This window comes from Mauremys mutica, chromosome 8 (assembly GCF_020497125.1).
Source record: "Mauremys mutica isolate MM-2020 ecotype Southern chromosome 8, ASM2049712v1, whole genome shotgun sequence".
Taxonomy (NCBI): domain Eukaryota; kingdom Metazoa; phylum Chordata; order Testudines; family Geoemydidae; genus Mauremys; species Mauremys mutica.
The window spans coordinates 55,316,847-55,336,784 of NC_059079.1; the positions used below are offsets into that span (position 1 = coordinate 55,316,847).

Consider the following 19,938-nt stretch of genomic DNA (forward strand, 5'->3'; position numbering starts at 1 on the left):
AGAGGCACCGAGTGATGAAGTGACTTGCCCAAAGTGATGGCAGCTCAGAGGCAGGAATAGAACTCAGGTCTCCTGAGTTGCGGTCCAGTGCCCTGTCCCCACTGGACCACATACCCTAGAGGGCATGAATGGCAATCAATAGAACTTCTGCTCCACAGATCTCCTGCTGGTGCAGATCCGTTCCACTGAAGTCAATGGAGCTAAGCCAGTTTACGCCAGCTGAGGATCTAGGAGCCAGGGGCAACAGCAGTACAATACTGCCCCCAGGAAGGGGAACATTGGCTTCAGGTGATATGTACAGTCCAGGGAACTGTTTTTTCCAGCAGGGCTATTGCGCTGAAGCCAGTAGTTACTTGCTTTATTATTCCCCTTGGCGTTCTCTGCTTCTCCCCCTGCTCCTGCCTCCCTAGCCTGACTTCTCCCCTTCCTTCCCAGCTCATCAGCTTCCCTGCCCTACTTAGGGTGACCAGATGTCCCGATCTTATAGGGACAGTCCTGATTTTTGGGTCTCTCTCTTATATAGGCTCCTATTACTCCCCACCCCCTGTCCTGATTTTTCACACTTGCTGTCTGGTCACCCACATTTGCTGTCTGGTCACTACTAGCAGGGAGAGGCCCTGCCGTTCCCCACTCCCCCCACCCCCTCCGAGCCTTGTCGCCAGGGAAGTGAGATGGAGAGGCCAAAGGTGATTTTAACCAAGGGAAACCAGGAGAGAAAGAACCACATTGGCCTGTGGAGCTGAGAGTGCAGCCGCCAGAACCAACTGGATGGGACATGTGCCTGCCCACGAGGAAGGGGAAAGGGATTTTCCTCAGCACCCAGCCCTGGCGAGCAGCGCCAAGTCTCCATGAAAGGAACTGTTGTTTCTATCGCAAAGCATCATGACCCAAACAAACAGCAAAACCAACTCCACAGGAGCCCCCGTGTAACAGCGCTGCTCCCCACACGCTCACTAGCCTGCCAGCTCCCATCTGCCCTGCCGTGCACAAAGCAACAGTGGCCAGAGCGCGCAGCATATTGCAGGTCTGTGGACAAACTGTTACCACCAAAGCACTAGAAGCTGGGCCAAATTCATCTCTGGTGTATCTCCATTGCAGTCAAGGAAGTTACACCACCAAAGATTAATATGGTCCCTTGATTTTAATGGAGAATCCTATTTGTAGCTGACACTCTTGTTGGTGCCCAATGGGGATGTCATCACCAACGGGAAGGTCCTAGGGTTATTACTCCCATTTGAATGAGAGGAGCAGGCCAGGTTCCTCGAGGGGCTGGAGAGGACGGCAGGGTTTTTCTTCCCTCCAGTTTTAAGGCCCTGAAAAAAGAAAGATTTAGACACATCTTTGTAATAGCAGCATCCACAGTTACCTTAGATGGGATTAAAAAAAATCATCCTGAACATACCCCCTCCTGCACCAGGGCATTAGCCAGCTGCTAACTGATGGGGGTTAGGAAGAAAGTTCCCCTGCCATCATTCCATAATTGTCTAGTTGGGGGTTTCTTGCACTTTCCTCAGAAGCAGCTGTACTGGCCCCTTTCACAGAGACAAGATACAGGACTGGATGGGTCACAAGTCTGATCTGGCAGGGCTATTCCTGCCGTCGTATGAACGGGGGATTCTTAGGCAATCCAGACTGGCATCCTCCATGTGGTGTGGCCTCACACAGGCGGGGCATGCAAAGTCATGCAGTGCGGAGGACATCATTTTGTTCTCCTAAGCGGCATGACCTTGCACACATGGGGCCTGCGCAGTTATACCATGCAGAGGATGCCATTTTGTGTCCTCCATGGGGGCCAGATGGAATCGCCCGGCCCGCAGGCTGCTCGCTGGACAATGCCCATCCGGTTGGGCGTGCCTTGCATACATTGACAGCGTATCACTGCGCTCTAAGGTGACTGTTGCACATCCCCTCAGTGCTTATCAGACACCCCTCACTGTGACTGGGGCCACGACTTGGGGGGAGGAGGTCACCACTGCAGAATATTTTGGGAATGCAAGTAGCCACTTTCGACTAATTACCAAGACACTGCCTTCCACATTCAGCTCATAAGCAACATCATCAACTAGGAACTCTCTGTACTGACGTGGGAGCAGCCACCACACAAGTGACACTTCAGCTTCTTCCTCCGTGCAACAAGCAATCCCTCATTGCCATCTGGAGCTGAGCCTCATCCAGCCATCTCACATCCCCAGCCAGGCAGGCAGTGCAGAGACGAAGCCTTGATCAGGAGAGACTGTGACACAGTCCCAAGTATCTCCACTGTGCTGACGACACCTCGGGCCATGCTGCTGGATTGGTTCTCTGAGCACATTCATATACCCACTGCATGACAAAGCTGACAACAGTGACCTCTGTGAGAATCTACAGGAGGGTCCTGGGGCAGGTAAATTATTATCCAAAAGGCAGAGCAACTCCAAAGCAATCTCATCTGCTCTGGCTATTCCACAGGACTGATCTGGAAGCGATGCATGATCCAGACTATTGAGAGCAAAGGATGGCTTTAACAGTGCATCACATGATCAGTTTAATTTCTGTTTTAAAATCAAAGCTATTTAGGAATTCAAGGAGCTCAGAAAACTTAATGAACTAGTCAGCTCCTGGTCCCTCTGTCATTAAAACACACACACAACTCAACTGATTCCATAGAAATTTTGTTTCAAAACATCTCCTGGGCAGAAACCTCCAATGCAGAATTTCAGGTGAAAGTGTATTTTAACAGATGTAATCAATCACTGGAAATTGAAGGTTGTAAAAAAGTGCTGATGCCTCCTTAACTTCCAACACTCTGCTCACAATATCATGCCAGCAGCTTTTCCAATACATTATCTCAACTCCTTGCAAACTTTGTTACATGCTGTTGAGTTTTAAAATGATCATCCTCAAAAACCTAATGCACCTCGGATGGAAAACTGCTCCACCTCTTTCCTTCTTTCTGTGCGCCTTCGTTTTTTCTTCTTCTTCCCTTTAGCATCCATATGTTGGCAAATCTTTCTGCCCCAGCGGGTGAAGTTCCTGTAGGGATGGCACCTGAGGAACTTTTCAAGTGGAGATGATGCAGGTCGTCATAGACAGGCAGGAATGAGTGAGCTGGAAGTAAATTCTCTAACAATAATAATAAAGCGTCCCAGTGCCCTGGCAGTGATGGAAGCCTCTGGTGCTTCCCCTCCTTCAAAAAGTAGTCAGAAGTGACATTTGGGAAATTGAGAGCCAAAAACCCATTCCCCAGCTGCTAGGAACTCCTAAGCCAGATACAGTGAACGGCAAACCAGATCAACAACAACATGAACAGAGAGAGAGCGTGAATTTTGTTTAAGCAGCACCAGCCGGAGACAGCAGCCAAATGGAAAGTGAAGAGAATCAAGAAATGGTATGTTCTCATCCTAGAGAATTAGCCAGCCTAATGAGTGGGCTCCTGGGTTTGATTTGGCCTCTCTGGCACTGCTGAATGAGAGCAGGGACCACACACTTACAGAAAACATGCAACTCAACCTGTGCAAGAGTGCAAGTTTGGTTCCCAAAAGGAGTCACATGCAGGGAATTGAAGGGAGTTGTGACTGCAGTATAACTCGTTTGTGTGTACGTACATACATACATACACACACACACACCCCAAAACCATTATACAGGAATAAAGAAATCTCATCTTGTGTGCAAACTCAGGCATAGAGCTACTCCAGTCTTAGCCTGCAGAGGTTTTACTTTATTCTTCTACAGCATTTTCTGACAAGTTAATGAACTGAGCCTCACAGCAGCCCTGTGAGGTTGTAAGTATTATTACACTCTCCCTCCCTGCCCCTCCCCCGATAGGGAAACCAAGGCACAGAGAGATTAAGTGACTTCCCTACAGCTCCACAACAAGGCCGTGGCAGAGCTGGGAACAGAACCCAGATCTGACTCCCACTTCTACTGTTAACCAGAATGCCAGTTTTCCTTGTTCTGCAGAGAAAGAACACAGGACATGGTGCTACGTAACAGATTTTCACAAGCAGTTCCAATGTCCAGGTATGGGCACCTTGAAAGCAAATGTTTCTATACAGCTAAATACACTGAAATACCCTGCCAAGAGAGGGATCTGATTAACAACCAGACAACACTCAGACTGCTAAAGAGACTAGTTCTAACACTCCACCCTTAATTTCTCTCTCTGTGGCTCTTAGGCCTGGTCTACACAGGGCATTTCATTGGCACTGAGGTTTTGCGCACTTGGGAACTTACATTGCCCCCCATTAATATTTCAGCACCTCACAGGCGGTACGTCTGCATTGCAGTCAGAGGTGCGATTGGAGCCCGGGCAGTCACCCATGCTAGCTTTGATCTAGCTAACATGGCTAAAAATAGCAGTGAAGATGTGGGAGCACAGACCCTGGCACAAACGGTGCAAGCCCACCCAGAACCCTGTGTCCATACCTGCATTGCTCTCTCGTGCTGCAGGCCGGGCTGGTGCATCTGCACTGCTCTTTTTAGCTAGAGTAAGACTAGCATGTGTGTGCCTGCCCCAGCCGCAGTCACACCTCCAGTTGCAGCACAGACAGACCTGCAATCTTGTCACAACAATATGGAAGTGCTTCGATCCATGGCTTACAGGAGGGGCTCGAGGCATAGAGGGACTAAGTGACTCGCCCAAGGTCACACAGGAAGTCTGTGATTTACCAAGTCCTAGGCTGGTGCCCTAATCCCTGGACCAGCCTTTCCTCCTGGGGATGGGCTATGAATATTGTATGGTCCTGACATTTTCCAACAGTCTCCCCTGTTCCGTTGTAGATTCCCCTTCTTCCACTGTCTATATGTAATGGGAAAGGGCCAGCATCAGCTGTGCTAAAAGCCCCTCTAACCCATGAGGGCGAAACCGCCTGTGCACTGAATTTCTCGGCTGTGTTGGTCCAGCTCAGTCCCTCTGGAGTTCTCTTAGCTCAGTTTCCCTTCACGTTCAGTTCTCTCGCTCCGTCAGTTCACAGCACAGTGGACACCAAACTCCACTTGGGGGATAAAAAAGTTAATTTCCTTGTTCCTGGAGAGGCTGGCAGACAACTGCTCACAAAGATCTTGTTACACAACATATGCCAGCAGCTCTGGTACTCTTACAGCATAGCGGCCTGCAGCACTGTGCTGCTGAGCCTGACATGTAGTCTAGCACTTTAAGGCCTGGAGGGCAGGGCACTGACTGGGACAGAGCCTGCTCTGATCAGGCAGAACAGGGATTTGAGGCTCCCACATATCAGGCAAGTGCACATACATGCAGCAAGTTCCATTGTAATCATAGGCATTCCGAGGGCGAGCAATGGGCTCTGAGGGCAGAATATGGCACTTAGTTAACAATTCCATGCGGATGCATGAGACAGAAACTCGTCCCGCCCGTTCTCTAGAGGTGTGTTGGCTTTGGAGTGCTAAGGACTAAACCCATCATACAAGCACAGGGCTTCTGCACACTGCAGGTTTTAGCCACTGTTATGCTTATCCCCTACTGCAGCTGCTCCCATGTACTGCAGTGCTGTATCGCTATAACTGTGACTTGCGCTGCACCAAACCAGAGTTAGCTGCTCCAGTGCAAGTGAAGCCCAGTCCTGCCATCGGGTCTGTGCAGGAGAACCCTTACCCACCTGAAGCCATATACAGGCACAGGGGCTCGTCTATATGGATCCAAATGCAGGATGGGGACCTAACTGGCCACTAAAGTGAGCACCCATAATTCTGGACACGCACAAGGGGAAGATCTATGCAATTTCTGCCTAGCCATTTCTCAGAGCAGACTCACATTTCAAGCATCGGTGTCTTTATTCTCCCTTCTGTTTTATTTTCAGACTATTTCTCTTACAGATATATGTCTATTTTTAAATCCAGATGTTAAGTTTGGAACTAATGGGGGTGGGGGGGAGAGATTCCTCCAGAGCTGCAGCTGGGACTGCAGAAGGGTTCTCTCAAAACCCCACTAAAATGGAAACGCAAATTGGCAACAATGGTTTGACCACGAGGTCATCTCCCTTAGCAATGTACTTGGGGGAAGCAGAAGTAGGGCCGCGTGCTGTATTCCAGTACTGTAGATGGGGCATACATGATGCACACGTGTTTTTCTACTATGCAAACTATCTGCGCTCTATACTGCCTGCCCTAGTCACTCATGTGCTACTGTGTATGGAGTGTGGAGCCTTTGCATAGTTTTAATATCTTTCTATAACTCCAGATGTGTTAACAGAATTGTTCTAAAACATAATTCCCGCTAACGTAATTTAGACCAAGTATAACATATTGTTAGTTATATCACAGAAGCACCTAGATGCCCCATAATACCAGGGCGCCACTGTGCTAGACATGGTACAGATACATACACAGCCTCTACCCTAAAGAGCTTACAGTGAGATTGACAAGACAAAAGATTGGAGGGAAAACTGAGAGGTGACGTGATTTGCCCCAGGTCACACAGCAGGCCAGTGGCAGAGCAAGAAATAGAGACAAGGCTTTGGAGCTGTGCTTTGGCTCTGCTCCAGCTCCAGGCAAAAACCTGTGGCTCCACTGCTCCGGAGCTGCTCCACGCTCCAGCTCCAGGCTCTGCTCCAAAGCCCTGAATAGAGACTAGGCCTGCTGAGCCCCCAGCCAATGTCTTAGCCACTAGACCACGCTGCCGCTCATATACATGGGAAATGTAGTTTGTAAAACTGCGTCCGCTAGCCTGACAAGCTGTGTCAGCAGGAGCTGGTTTTAAATTGCGTTTTAAAACAGTTTCACCAGCCCCATTAACATACCTGCACAGACAGCGCCAAAGAGAATAAATGCAAACAACAGGCACGACAGACATGTATGGGACCCATTTTCAATCTGCCACAAAGATTTAGCTGCACTCCACCCAGCAATGTTGTTGCAAGGCAGGTCACTCCATTGCACGCATTGTCATTTTAATTACTGTGTTAAATGAATTCAGCAATGGACTGACAGCCCTGAAGACCGAGGGGCTAGATTTAATCACAGACCAGGCCCTAGAGCAGTGGCCATGGCAATGCAACCTTTCCCCTCAGCCTCTCACCAATGACCACTTCTAGGGGTCAGACAGGAAGTCAGTCTCCAGACCCCATTCATTCCCTGGGCTCTTTGCCGAGATTGCCAACTGTGATGGTGGTTTCTGTGGGGTGGACACCTGTGCCCACTAAGAATAGGGCAGAGCCAACCAGCTCATTTCACATCGGTCACCAAACACCTTTCAGGTGGTAATGGCTGTGTTCACTATTAACCTGGATCCAATTAAAACCAATTACATCCTTTACCTGGGGTCTTCCTCAATGCCATGATGAGCTCTGCCACACTGCACGACAGAGCAAGCTAAAGGGAGCATTGGTAGCCTTACATTCTGAAAATACAACAATCTCCGCTCTTCCCACCCCGTCACACACACAGGGCTGGGTCATCAGCTGGGTTTGAAATCAACTCATGATGTTTAGCACTGCAGGTCACACCTCTGTTATTTGAGCTGAGGGATTAACTTCATTAGCTGATGGTGGTAGTAGTACACAGTTATCCTGGAGTGTACCAGCCACTAGAAGGAGATTAATACATTCTTTGCCATTGTATTACAAATGCACTTTGTTTTTGTGTATTTCAATATTTAAATATTTAACATTACTGAAATATTCAGAGCCAGCATCTGTGCTGGTGTTAATGGCACAGCTGGACTTCAGTTGCATGTTACTCAATTACACCAACAGAGAATTTAGCCCTGACTTTGCTTTTAATATCCTCATCTTTATCCTAAAGGAAAAGGGACAGTTTCCAACAGGCCTCAGTCCAGCCAACCACTTTTGCACAGTGAATTTTGCTTGCACAATTATGTGCAGGAGAAAATTCAGGGATTTGCACAAACTGCATGTGAAAATTGAGACCAGTTTTTCAAATCTGGCTCAAAACGCTAGCTAACTTTTGGCTTTACTGAGTGGAATTTACATAGTGATCCCCTCCCCCTCCTTTTTTGTTTGTTTCCTTCATTAGAAAGAGCCCGGGATTATCTGCACAAGACTGGAAGGTTCATTGTAATTGGTGGAATCGTCTCACCTGTACATGACTCCTATGGGAAGCAGGTTAGTTGATCAAGTTCTTGCTCTCTCCTGTGTGATATTGCCAAAGTAATCTGCAGGAAGCTGGGAGTGTGCATGAATGACAGGAAGAGTTAGGTCTGAGGGTTTCTAGTTCAATGAACACCCTGGGGAATCAGGTAATGCTGGTTCCAAAACTGAGTCTGCAGGAGAGTGAAATCTTACAGCTCAGCTGATGCCAGAGTGAAAGCTGTGGGGAAGCTGAGCGAAGGCTGGGATAAGATTGTGTGGGTCACATAGTACCCATTCATAGTTCTGATTAACCTGATGTAGGGACAGCAGTGTTACCAGCTCTTGGGATTTTACCTCAAGTCTAGCTTTTTTCTTAAAGCTGCAGCTCCTGGAGTCTTGTGATTACACGAAAATCTCAGCTTTCATTTAACTTTTGCCCCCAAGTTTCTAGCCCTTGTGATTACAGAGGAAAGCTGGAAAATGTGATCCCTAAAGGCACAAACACCAGAAAGCAAATAATGGGTTTTCTTTTAATCTCATGTTTTTAAACCAATTTTATAAGTTTGGGGGCCTGGCTCATGATTTTCATACGCTTGGGCTTGGCAATACTGGGACAGGAGCTGTTAAAAGCATCTTCTGGAGAACGAAATCCAAAGACGGGGAAATCTCTATATTTGAGCTGCAGAAGTCTCCTCCTAACCAAAAAGACTCGAGAAAATGCTGTCCCTGTCATTAGCCCCCAGGCCAAACAGGATTCAGAGAGAAGCGAAGCTCTTATGATGTCATGTAGGCTGCTTGGTTCTGCCCTCTGAATCCAGGCAAGACATAGATACCTCTGCCCTATGCTGATGAGTAACCTTGGTGATGGCCCATCTGTGGGAGTGCTATGGGGTTCACACTCAGTTTAGTGGACCTGTGTCCCTGTGGTGCATTCAGGAGAGCTTGGACTAGGTTTTGGTGGGGAAATCACAGAATTGAGTCAGGTCCAAGCTTGAGGGAGGACTGGACATTGGACAAAGCTTCACTGATTCTCCCTGCATCCTCTCTTAGTTACTATTCTCTTTCAGGGCCTGGTCTCCAGCCGACACCGTCTGACCATGTGCCAACTGGCCGTTCAGTCCTCTGACTGGATCAGGTGAGGTAACAGCTTGGGTATTGCCAGTAGGGTTATACAAGGAGCCTTTGAAAGACACGACGCTCCTTTTATGGGGCAACACCAGCCTGTAGGAATCTAGTTCGAGTCACATCCACCAGTTCAGGGGAAGGTCAGTTCAGACTGAGCTTGGAGAGGATTTTCAAGGGGCTCGTCTCAGAGCCAGCAAGTGGTAGCTAGTGATGTGCATCAAACATCCCCACCAAAGGAGGAGGTGAAAGCAAAGCTCCAGTCAGCCCTTCCGGCTGTGACAGATGACAGACACTCTTATGGGCTAAGCACGTAGTGTGTAATTAAAGCAAGCTTCCACTAATTACCTTAATTATGCACCAGAAAAGTTTGTGCCATTATAATTTGCATGGAAAGAGCATGTTTTAATAATGGCTCTTTGTTACTGTGAGTGCGCATGCCTGTATAAAAAACTCAGCAGTCTTTGTAGGTCAGAGGAAGCGCACGTTCCTCACACAAGGAGAGAAAGTGGGAGGAGGCTGCTGAAAAGAAAGGGAATGAGCAAACAGGCTATGGAGGAGAGTAGGGAAGGGGAAGAACAAGGAGAGAGGGACAAGTACCAGGAGGAATTGCAAGGGAGGAAGATCAAGAAGGTTGAGAAAAGGAGTAACAAATAGGGCACACCTGGACCTGATCCAAATCCCACTGACTTCAGTGGGATTCTTTCCATTGGATGAGACCCAGATAGAGTTGACTAATATTGATGGCCACATGGAGAGACACCAAGTTGCATCAGATGATATGGAAGCTATCAGAAGGATTGGGTGGATGGTCATGACTGCATGAGTGAGTGTCTGCCTGGCTTTGGTGAGCATGTGTGTCTGATAAAGCTGGGAGCATCTGGCAGAAGCTTGTCTGTATGCACAGGCTCTGAGTGCTATTGTTTATTATTACCACTAGTGTCAATCCCAGATACACAGACCCTAATGAAGAGCAGAGATGGTTTCTAACTTAGCTCAGGCGTGTGCAGCAGAGAGGTTACACAGACATTAGGCACTCCACATGTTTTTAATTAGTGAGATCACGTCTGAGAGTCCTCAGGTGGGGTGTGAGAGAAAAAAATATATTCAGCTGCTAAGAAAATGTTTAAGAAACATCTCAATTTAGCAGCTCATTAAGTTTTCAATTAAGCCAGGCTGTAGCGTTGGAGGTTTGTCTTTCACAATCTGGTGTATAGAGGAGGGATGGAAATTCCTGCACCCACATTCTGTGTGAGACAGGCATGAAATCTCATTGCCAGGAAAGGCCCTGGGAACAGCCAGGGTGTGATTAGCAATTCATGAAAGACTGGGGGCTCTCAGAAGGTCTGAGAAAAGCAAAAGAAAAAGAAGAGTTTTCCTGCTCTGGGAAAAAGGCCCAGTGAAGGAGCGGTGGGGGAAGCTTTTCCTAGAAAAAAGACTGCCTTTCATATTGTCTTTGTGCAAAAAGACAAAGGCACCAGACTAATGAATTCCCCCCATGGCCTCAAGAAACAACTGCTGGATAAATTCTGTGTCTCCCAAATGATTTTACAAACATCCGGCTATGGGGAAGGATGGTCCAGTGGTTAGAACACTAGCTGTGAGGATGTGAGAGACTACGGTTCAATTCCCTGTTCTGCCATAGACTTTCTGTGTGACCTTGGGCAAATCCCTTAGCTTCCCATCTGTACAATGGGGATAAGAGCACTGTCCTGCCTCACAAGTGGGAGGCCAGCCAAGGGTGGGGGGAAAGCAAGAGGTAGAGATAATTTTTATGAATAATGTCACAGCTCTTGGACACTGCATCCCAAGGCACAGCTACATCCCCTCTCACTCAGACCCCTGCCTGGGGCTTCTCTTCACTGGCACCAGCTGCGCCGGTGCAAATCACTTGTTACCCCAGCCAGCACATCTAATGCAAGGGGCTCACGCTGGTGTGGTGACAGCCCCAGCGCCGACAAGGCTTTCGCCACGTTCCCCGTTTCCACTCTTCCTCGTACTGCTCTGATCTTTCAGTAATGTGACAGAGGACAGTGGGTTATTTCACCAGAGGTCGGTGCAGTAAACGATGTTACCTCACCTGCCTTGTCTTGCAAAAAGGCAGCAATGGTGGTCAGTGGGGCGGCCCTTCCCTTTCTCTGTGAGGGCCGCGTCACGTAACTGTTGCTCAGGCACGTGAGAGTGGGTCAGGCTGGTATGCTGCCGGTGCCATCGTGTTTGGTGGTGCTCAGCTATCGGGACTGCACCTGCACGCAGTTTAATTTCCTGAAAGAAAAGTTTAAACCCTTAAAAATTTCCCCCTTTGGCTTTAGCTGTGGCACTTCAGGGTGGGAAGGGTTAAAGATGCTTCCTCCCATATGGATAGAACCACAATAGGTCAAGGCCCAAGAAAGGGGGCAGCTAAGAGCCTCTCTACAGGGTTTTACACCCCTCTGTGATGTAGGTTGCCAACAGGCTGGGCTAGTGCCCAGCAGGGCCGACGAGAGGGGGGGAAGCTGGTACAAATTACCGGGGCCCAGCAGCCTGGAATGGGGCCCGGGGCCCAGCTTCGTTGGCCCTGTTTAGCTAGTCCGCCCTTGCTGGGGGGCCCGAACCTGCTTTCGGCGGCCCTGGTGCCCAGTATCCCCATGGAGGTGCCCTCCAGGCCAGTGCCCTGCCTGCAGTGCTGGTGTAGTTCAGTGACACCATGTCCCAAACAGCCACTGAGCTTCATGCAACTTCCGCCAGCTCCTCCCAGACGCTGTTTGGGTGAGGGGGCAGAAAGAGGAAGCACTTCATTGCGAGCAGCAGTGGCGTGGGCAGCCATGCACACGTTATGCATGGTGCACACCATTGGCAGGGACAGGGCAAAAGGGGCAGTTTGCCCCAGGCCCTCCTGCATTTGAGAGGTCCCCCAAACAGAGTCATGCTGAGACACAACGTGCCAGGGTTGCAATGCCACTCACGGAAATTTGTCCCAGTGGATGCTGTGAGCCCTGCCTTGAGAGTGGTTCAGCCGTGCACACCATGGGAAAAATTTCTGGGAGCGACCCTGGAGAGCAGAAACCCTGGACAGCCATTGCATTCATTCTTCCTCAGGAGTCCAGTGTGCTTCTCTGTCCCATTGTCATGTTGGCAACCAAAGCTGCTGTCTCAATACATTTCCATGCAGTGTCTGGCACCTGGGCGGAGGTCAGAGGAGAAGAGCTTTTAGACGGGCATGCCCAGGACTGGGGAGGGACGAGGAAATGGAGCAGGGATGGAGGAGTTTAACCAAAGGCAGGTAGGGAGAATACAATGAGAATGTGATGGCTGGAAAAGCTGCATTTGGCATTTTATTCCAGCCACTAATCGCAGGCAGACATGAGGAGGTTAACATGGATGGTTCCCTGCAGCATGGTTGTCTCTTTCTGGCCTCTCCACTGCAACTGAGCATGCTGGATGGTGAAGGACAGAGCAAGATTCACATGCAAACCCTCTTTGTTATGTTCTCTCCTCCGCACAGGGTGGACCCCTGGGAGTGCTATCAGGACACCTGGCAGACTACCTGCAGCGTACTGGAACACCACCGTGATCTGATGAAGGTGAGTCACACCTGGGCAGGTGTGTCACAGAGGGGGGAGGGGAAAGCTATGGCTAGCAGGAGAAGTGTAGGAAAGCGGTTAGACCAATGCATTTTTAATGCACAACTCAAATGTCCCTCTAATAGCTTTGATCTGTAGCACTTTCAGGGCTGAGTTCAGGCTCAGCGGTAGCCAATGCAGGGCAGGTTTCTCTCTCTTTCAGGTTGATTCAATTATACCAACGTGATATATATGTTTGATGGACTGATCCTTAGCTGTGGAAAAACAGCATAGCTCCCCTGAAACCTGTGGAGCTGTGACGATTTACCAAGCTGAGGTTCTGGCCCAACACAGGTAGATGAGAGAATATTATACAGGCACGTATCCACCTCTCCCAGCTGGGGAAAAAAAAAAGGAGTCAGCCCTCTAGGATTGGGTGTGCACATCATCATCAGACAGCAAAGTACCAATCACACGTTGCAGCAAACACTCCAGCCCAGATCAATACACCCACATGGAGAGGCTAAAAATACCATCAGTAACAAGGAGCAAGGGGGACATGCCAGTTAAAACAAACCCCTGCTCCTCACAAAAGAATCGCTCAAACAAGGGATTCCAAACAGCTGCCATTCCTGGAAACTGAATGGTTCTCCAGACCAGCAAATAGGAAAGGCTCCCAAGAATGCACCAAGGCCCAAACTCCAACAACCTCGAATAAGAGATAGTCACAGCATCTGCTATGCAGATTTTGCAAGGGTATTAGGACTTGTCGGTACACGGTGTGACAAACTCACTGTCCCAGAGCACCCCCTTTTGGTGAGTCCTGGCGTTGCCCCCTTTTGCCTCCTCTCAACCTAAGGATCACATGGTCTGCTGTGTGACTCCACCTGCTGGCCAGGTCACAATAGTCCACCCATTACAGAGTATCGATGTCGTGCACCAACAGTGTCACCCTTACGACATTCCCCCTCCCCCCGACCCAGACTTCTCCCAGCAGAACTCACCCCCACCCGCCAAATAGAACCAAGCACCACTTCAGCCACTCCACCCATCCTGGTGTTGAGCCTCTCTGAGTTCTTCCCAACTTTCTGGGACAGCAAACCACCGGGCAGCCTCCACTGGACCTTGTCCTTTCGTTAGGGCTCATTATAGGAATCCGCTCCATGCCTGCAGCTTTCCCATGTCCCTTCTGCCCCTGGCCATTTGCCACAGCTCCTTTCTCAGGAGAGACTCCCAGGCCTTCTCTCCCTCTGAGCCCCCTCCCCACTGGATCTCTTCCTCACTGCTCTGAGTGCCTCGCTTTATGAAGGTGAGTCTCCTCCCCAGCTGAGTCTGCCTATGAACTGTACCTAATGCAGCCTCCAGTTGCCACCAAGTGGGCTAAATGAACCCTCGGCCTCCCATTAACCCTTCGCTGCCAGTGTGGGATGTACACACCCCATCACAGTGGAGTTATTCAGGAGTAGCTGTCACACTGTAAATTCACACCCTTCCTTAATCTGAATTAAGTTTTACTGTGTAGACGGGTCCTCACAGTAAGGGAGCTAGGCAAAAGGAGATTAGAAGAAAGTGGAATGAAAAGAACATTGTGCTGCACATGACCGAATTAAATCCACCTTTGGAAAAGGACTAAGGACAAACTCCCAGCACTGTGTCTACTCCAGGGAAATGCCAAGCTCCTGTACACGGCGGGGAAAGAAAAAAAATCCATGTCAGGACGCACACAAGAACGAGGCTGCAATGAGAGCAGTTGGGGATGGCAAACTCACAGCTAAGCAATCATCCCTGCTGGCCACACAGTCAATCCAGGGGAAAAGAGGGCATTTGAAAGACAAGTGAATGAAGCCCTGCTTACTCACCTAACAAAATAACCCCCTGGGACAAACCTGGCTCCGTTGGCCCTAAGGAATGACACACAGCAACAGGAAAATTCAAGGGCATCTTCCGTGCTGGGTAAACCGCAGAGACTATGTGACACAGTAAGTGAAACCCCTCTACAGGCGCAGGCAGAAGTGAGAATGAAGATCACAAACCCTGAACAGAAATGGGACTTCCCACCACCTCTTCAGCTAATGATCTTAGACCATTGACCCTACCCTCCAGCAACAGCAATGGGGAGGTTGGCATTAAAGCTGCCCTGAGACCTGGATGAAAGGGACGAACCAGTCAGGGCTCAAGTGGGCAAAGAAGGGCAGGAGGAGGAACCAATGAAACAAACCGAGTTGAGAAGAAAAGCAGATGGCTCGGCCATGCCACTTGCCTGGCCCAGTGCCAGGCAGGAAGGATCTGCAGGCATCACAGCAGGGGCAGGTACGGAGGAAGCAGTTGAAAGAAGAGAAGGTGGAAGCTTCAGGCATTTGGCCAGGGAGTTTTTGCCAGGTGTGCGTGTTTGGGGGTGGGGGATAGGTGGGAGAAAGCATGGAGTTGTTTTTGAGGGAGACGCCGATGGGTGAGTGACTGAGGCTGGCACCACTGGCAGAGCCATGTGGGGGTATCCACAGCTCGGTAAGCTAGTAGATCTGATGGTTAGGGAGGGGGTAAAAGGAGAAGACTTTAAAGGCAAAGAGCAGGCACGCATGGGAGAGGGAGAGCCATTGGAGGAATGCCAGCAGAGAAGTGATGTGGTGAAAGTGGAAGTCAAGATGACCATTCTGGGGGGTATTAACAGGATTGCCCTATGTTAGACACAGGGGGTAACTGACCTGCTCTACTCAGCACCAGGGAGACCCCAGCTGGAGTGCTCTGTCCAGTTCTGGGCACCACACTTGAAGAAAGATGTGGACAAATGGAGAGAGCCCAGAAAGAGCAACAAATGGTAAAAGGTTTAGCAAACCTGACCTATAAAGAAAGCTTAAAAACACGGGGCATGTTTAGTCTTGGAAAAAGACCTGATGACAGTCTTCATCTATGTTAAGGGCTCTTATAAAGAGGACAGCGATCATTTGTTCTCCATGTCCATGGAAGGTAGGACAAGAAGTAATGGGCTTAATCTGCAGCAAGATTAGATTAGATATTAGGAAAACCTAACTCTAAGGGTGGTTAAGCTCTGGAATAGGCTTCCCTGGGAGGTTGTGGAATCCCCACTATTGGAGGTTTTTAAGAAGAGGTTGGACAAACACCTGTCAGGGATGGTCTAGGTTTAGGGTCCTGCCTCAGGGCCGGGGCTTGGACTAGATAACCTCTCAAGGTCCCTTCCTGCCCTACATTTCTATGATTCTGTGACCCTACTAGCAGTGTTTTGGCTAGACTGAGGGAGGCAGCGTGGCTGGCAACAAGGCCAGAGAGGGGCAGATTACAGTAGTCGAGACACAAGATGAGAAAAGCCTGAACTCGTGCCTCAGCAGTCTGGACAGGCAGGCTAGGCTGAATATTGTGTCTCACACAACACTGCTTCCCACTGCTGTTCTGCCCCTCTGGATCCTACTAGCCCCTGCCCCACGGAGCAGAACTGAAGGGAGGAGAGCTGACATCTCAGTGCTATCGTTACCTTGAGAGAACATTCTGGGAACAAGCCAAGTTGTTATGAATCATTTCAAATCCACCCTCCAGTCAGATGAAATTTTTATGATGGTTCCAATTCCTCTGAAGGGAGGCAAGTGGCGTGGATACGAGGGAAGGGATTATAGTGAGAGCTCAGGGTGGGTTGGATTCTCCCCCCACCACCACATTAACATTCCTTTAAAGTTCTTAGCTAGCAGGGCAGGAGCCACCCCAGGATTCCACAGTTAATGAGGCCCCGTCTGTTCACTTCTTGCCTCCAGTTCGAAGGGAGCGGAAGGAAGGAGCAGGTGGGATTGGCTCAGGAAATAAGATTTGATGCAAGAATGCGTGTTGAGTGCAGTCATTATTCTGCTGTCTTTCTCTCCTAGCACAGGATGAGTTAGCAACATTGCAGTCTTATCCTGGGCAGCAACCTGGGGGCTGGGGACCCAGAACAGTGCTAACTCATTGCAGGGCTAAAACAATGTTTAAAGCCTGCCTGCCTCTTTGAGATGTGTGCAGCAATCTCCTCACAGAAGCAGGTTCACACGCAGCCAAATCAGGAGCCAGCTTTTCTATTCCTCTTAGGATCGCGGCCTGAAAGGGGAATGCATGGCTCAGGGGACGGGCAGCTCATGGGAGCAGGAGCCTTTCACCTCTGGGGACTGGCTCCAATCTGGCACAGTTTGACACTGACTGAAGCCGACTGTCATCTAGCAGCTGTTCACAGTGGCCTTCGTGAAATGACTTTGGAGAGCATAGCCCAGCTCCTAGTGCGCAGGTGGCTGCATCACAAAACCCACCACCAATTCGCACTAATTGGAAGTCATTTTATCATACTCAGGAAAGAAGACTGATTGGGCCGTAAGGCTGAAGGCCCCTCTCACCCCAGAGATGGTCACGCAGGCACTCGGATATGACTACCACTGCCCAACACCCATTTTAGCAGATGCAGCAGAGGGGACAAAGACTGAATGGGCCATGGAGACTAAATTACCCCAGAGCCAGTCCCTACAGAACAGGGGAAGGGCACACCAACATGGCAGCATGGGGGAAGCTGACACAGCCTTTCCCTCTCCCAACCTCATGGTGTGGGTACAGAGAGTTTTTCACTCCCCAGAGTTGCCAGGCTGACACCAAATTCACTTTAAAAGAACAGAGAATGTTTGAAGTCTCCTATTCCCATGAGGCCCATGTGTGCTTAGAAGAACAGTAGGGGGTGGGGGAGGGGGGAAATCTCGAGTCATTAGAAAAAAAATGAAACGGCAAATGAAATTGCAATGTATAAATCAGCCTTGCAAAATTTGTCCAGCCTGGGCACCAAAATCTGCTCAGCTGCCCTTTACTGTGATTGATAATCATGGAAAATCCAGTGACAATTTACCTGCCTGACAAAACATGACTCAGCTCTGGTGAGTGGGTGACTAGAATGTTGCCAAGCTGGTATAAGATCCGCCTGCATGCGGACAGGCATCTCCAGTGGTAACAGCATCTCCCCTCTTGCTTAGCTTTGGCCTTCCTCTTATGCCTAAGAATCCAGGAGAGGAATACTTGAAAACACACAATTGTCCTGATTAATTCACACTAAGGGTTAAGGCAGCCATGAAATATACCAGGCTAAACGGGAGAGGGCATTTGGGTTAGTATTTTGTTAATACCAGTTTTTGAATTGTATCCTTATGATGGTTTTGCACACAGATCAAGCCGGTCTCATCACACATACTAGAAATCATTCCGGTGGGTATCCTATTTATGGAGATGCTTAGGGTATGCTAAGCGAGCCTCCCAGCCCAGGCCTACAGACTTGGGTTATTATGGGCACTCTAAAAATAGCTGTATAGACAGCGCTTTGAAGATGCACTTCAGGTTGGAGCTAGGGCTCTGAAGCCTATCGCCTTCCCCTGGCTTCATTGCCTTTCATTAGGTCATATGGCCCGGTCTCATTTTACTGGCTGGGAATGGGAAGCATGAAATGAGGCTGGCTGTGTCTCCTAGTAACGACTGGAGAATGTTGTTAATTTGTGAGCTGTAGGGCTGGCTACCAAGCTATAGCAAGAAATCTATGGATGTGTTTCTGGCTCTGGAGTTATGTTACTGACTCCTTACATTTCATCCCCACCCTAGCGAGTGACTGGCTGCATCCTCTCCAATGTGAACACGCCTTCCATGACCCCAGTGATTGGACAGCCCCAGAATGAGTCTCCACAGCCCATTTACCAGAACAGCAATGTTTCCAACAAGCCCACAGCAGGTAGGTCTCAGCAGAGAGGAGGTCTCCAAATGGAGCAGAGGTAAGCCCTGGAGACAGCACCAATCTGAATTCCCCAGCCTGTTCCCCCAGAAATAGGGAAGGGAAACAGACCTGTCCAAGAAACAATAAATGAAGGTTTCAGGTAAGACAGTGTATGGTTCCAAAATGTATAATTTGAGGGAATTGAGATTCCAGACCCATGCAATTCAGCAATATTTGGGTTCAGGTTTGGAAAATGCAGCCTACCTGTCACTGGGTCTTTTTGCTATCTTCTCTCCCTTCCCCAACTCCTTATTGACTGGGATCCATCAGCAGAGTCCACTTGAGTGTCCACACAATTGGCACCGGGAGCAACATGGGAAAAAGACCAAACGGGCCATGGAGACTGAGCCACGCTCCACAGCTAAAAGTGGTCTCTTCAGGTTCAAGTTAAGGTGCATAGGCGGAGTATTGGGAGGAGGTTCATACTGCCAGTGTCTATGCTCTACCTGTTCTGTGAATGAATAGAGGACTTCCCTTTCGAAGGGCTGTCACTCTGGCACTAAATCTACATGAAAAAGGTATCTTAAAATTGCCCAAAAACCAGGCTTGATCCTTAAACATGGTAGAAGTGCAATTTCATGCCTATTTTTTACATGTAAGTACTGCACGTCACACTTAAATCCAATGATTAACCACTTAGGGGGCTGTCTGAGGACATTTTAAATATGCTGTTACCAGTTTTGTATTTGCAGTCATGGTCATTCCAGGTGCAGATTAGTTAGGCACAATCCTGAGTGCATGGTGCACCCACAACTGCACCCCCAGCTTCTTTAAAAATCCAAACAGGGTGAAATTAAAGAGTTTTAAGAGGGGGCTGAAATCAAGAAACCAGTAAGGGGCCATTTGCACCAAGTTGCTGATCAGATCCTTAGCAGAAAATATTGGTTTCTTTCCAATTCTTGGTGCGGGGGAAAAAGCTCTTCAGGATGACGAACGTCTACATGAAATAACTTCAATCCAGCAACAAGGCTCTAAACGAGTCATTCAAACAGACTGAAGTGGATACAAACAGAACAGAAGGTGGGAACAAGAGTGTATTGATTTAAGAACCCAGCCAGCAGAGATGGCCAGCGGGGATTCCCCCACGCCCTCAGAGTCAAATGCCCCTGTGTGTTCTGAGAGCTCTATAGGGGAACAACAGACAGGCCTTGTGCAGTGAGACGTGGTTCTTGCAGGGGGCTCAGACTCTGAACCTGCCTTTTACCTATTCTCTCTCCCTCCAGCAAAGATCTTGGGGAAGATGGGAGAAAGCCTGAGCCGGATTTGCTGTGTCCGTCCACCAATGGAGCGCTTCACCTTTGTGGGTATGTTATGAAAATGTAGATGCTTGCATTCATCTATGTTCCTCCCCAGTCCATGGTCTTCCTCCTCTTTTCTGCCTCCCATCCAACCCACTCGCAGCCAGATCCTCAGCGAGTGCAAATCAATGTAGATCCATTGACAACAGTGGTGCTGTGTCCATTTATACCAGCTG

At 49.1% G+C, this 19,938-nt stretch overlaps 2 protein-coding genes across 8 annotated transcripts in view; one reads left to right on the plus strand and one right to left on the minus strand.

The window, feature by feature from the left end:
* Positions 1-19,938, plus strand: part of NMNAT2 (nicotinamide nucleotide adenylyltransferase 2) — a 75,896-nt gene that overhangs the window by 40,239 nt on the left and 15,719 nt on the right. For 3 of the 5 annotated variants that reach the window (XM_045028907.1, XM_045028911.1, XM_045028908.1), the window contains exons 2-6: positions 7,972-8,060; positions 9,095-9,162; positions 12,634-12,712; positions 18,296-18,422; positions 19,688-19,768. In XM_045028907.1, coding sequence (XP_044884842.1) covers positions 7,972-8,060; positions 9,095-9,162; positions 12,634-12,712; positions 18,296-18,422; positions 19,688-19,768 — 444 coding nt within the window. Of the gene's footprint in view, positions 1-7,375; positions 7,436-7,971; positions 8,061-8,132; positions 8,195-9,094; positions 9,163-12,633; positions 12,713-18,295; positions 18,423-19,687; positions 19,769-19,938 lie in introns of those variants that run through there. The other 2 variants (XM_045028909.1, XM_045028910.1) reach the window with 2 other exon arrangements.
* Positions 1,141-13,556, minus strand: LOC123376693. 3 transcript variants are annotated; one of them, XM_045028912.1, is made up of 5 exons: positions 13,486-13,556; positions 12,095-12,310; positions 11,230-11,414; positions 2,897-3,035; positions 1,141-1,313 (listed from the first exon to the last, which is right to left on the minus strand). In XM_045028912.1, the coding sequence occupies exons 2-5, from the start codon at positions 12,215-12,217 to the stop codon at positions 1,155-1,157; spliced, it is 606 nt and encodes a 201-aa protein (XP_044884847.1). In that variant the 5' UTR covers positions 12,218-12,310; positions 13,486-13,556; the 3' UTR covers positions 1,141-1,154. The 3 variants fall into 3 exon arrangements, 1 of the variants encoding a protein (XP_044884847.1); XR_006581899.1 differs by lacking the exon at positions 2,897-3,035 and adding an exon at positions 8,035-8,120; XR_006581900.1 differs by lacking the exon at positions 2,897-3,035.

What these genes read in the sequence shown, in the direction of transcription:
- LOC123376693 (XM_045028912.1), bottom strand. Translation starts at nt 12,217, where the DNA reads ATGAATGCAATGGCTGTCCAGGGTTTCTGCTCTCCAGGGTCGCTCCCA. An exon ending in CTTTTTGCAAGACAAGGCAG is followed by an intron (nt 3,036 to 11,229) that starts GTGAGGTAACAT and finishes CCACTTGAAAAG; the next exon opens with TTCCTCAGGTGCCATCCCTA. An exon ending in GGAGCAGTTTTCCATCCGAG is followed by an intron (nt 1,314 to 2,896) that starts GTGCATTAGGTT and finishes TTCTTTTTTCAG; the next exon opens with GGCCTTAAAACTGGAGGGAA.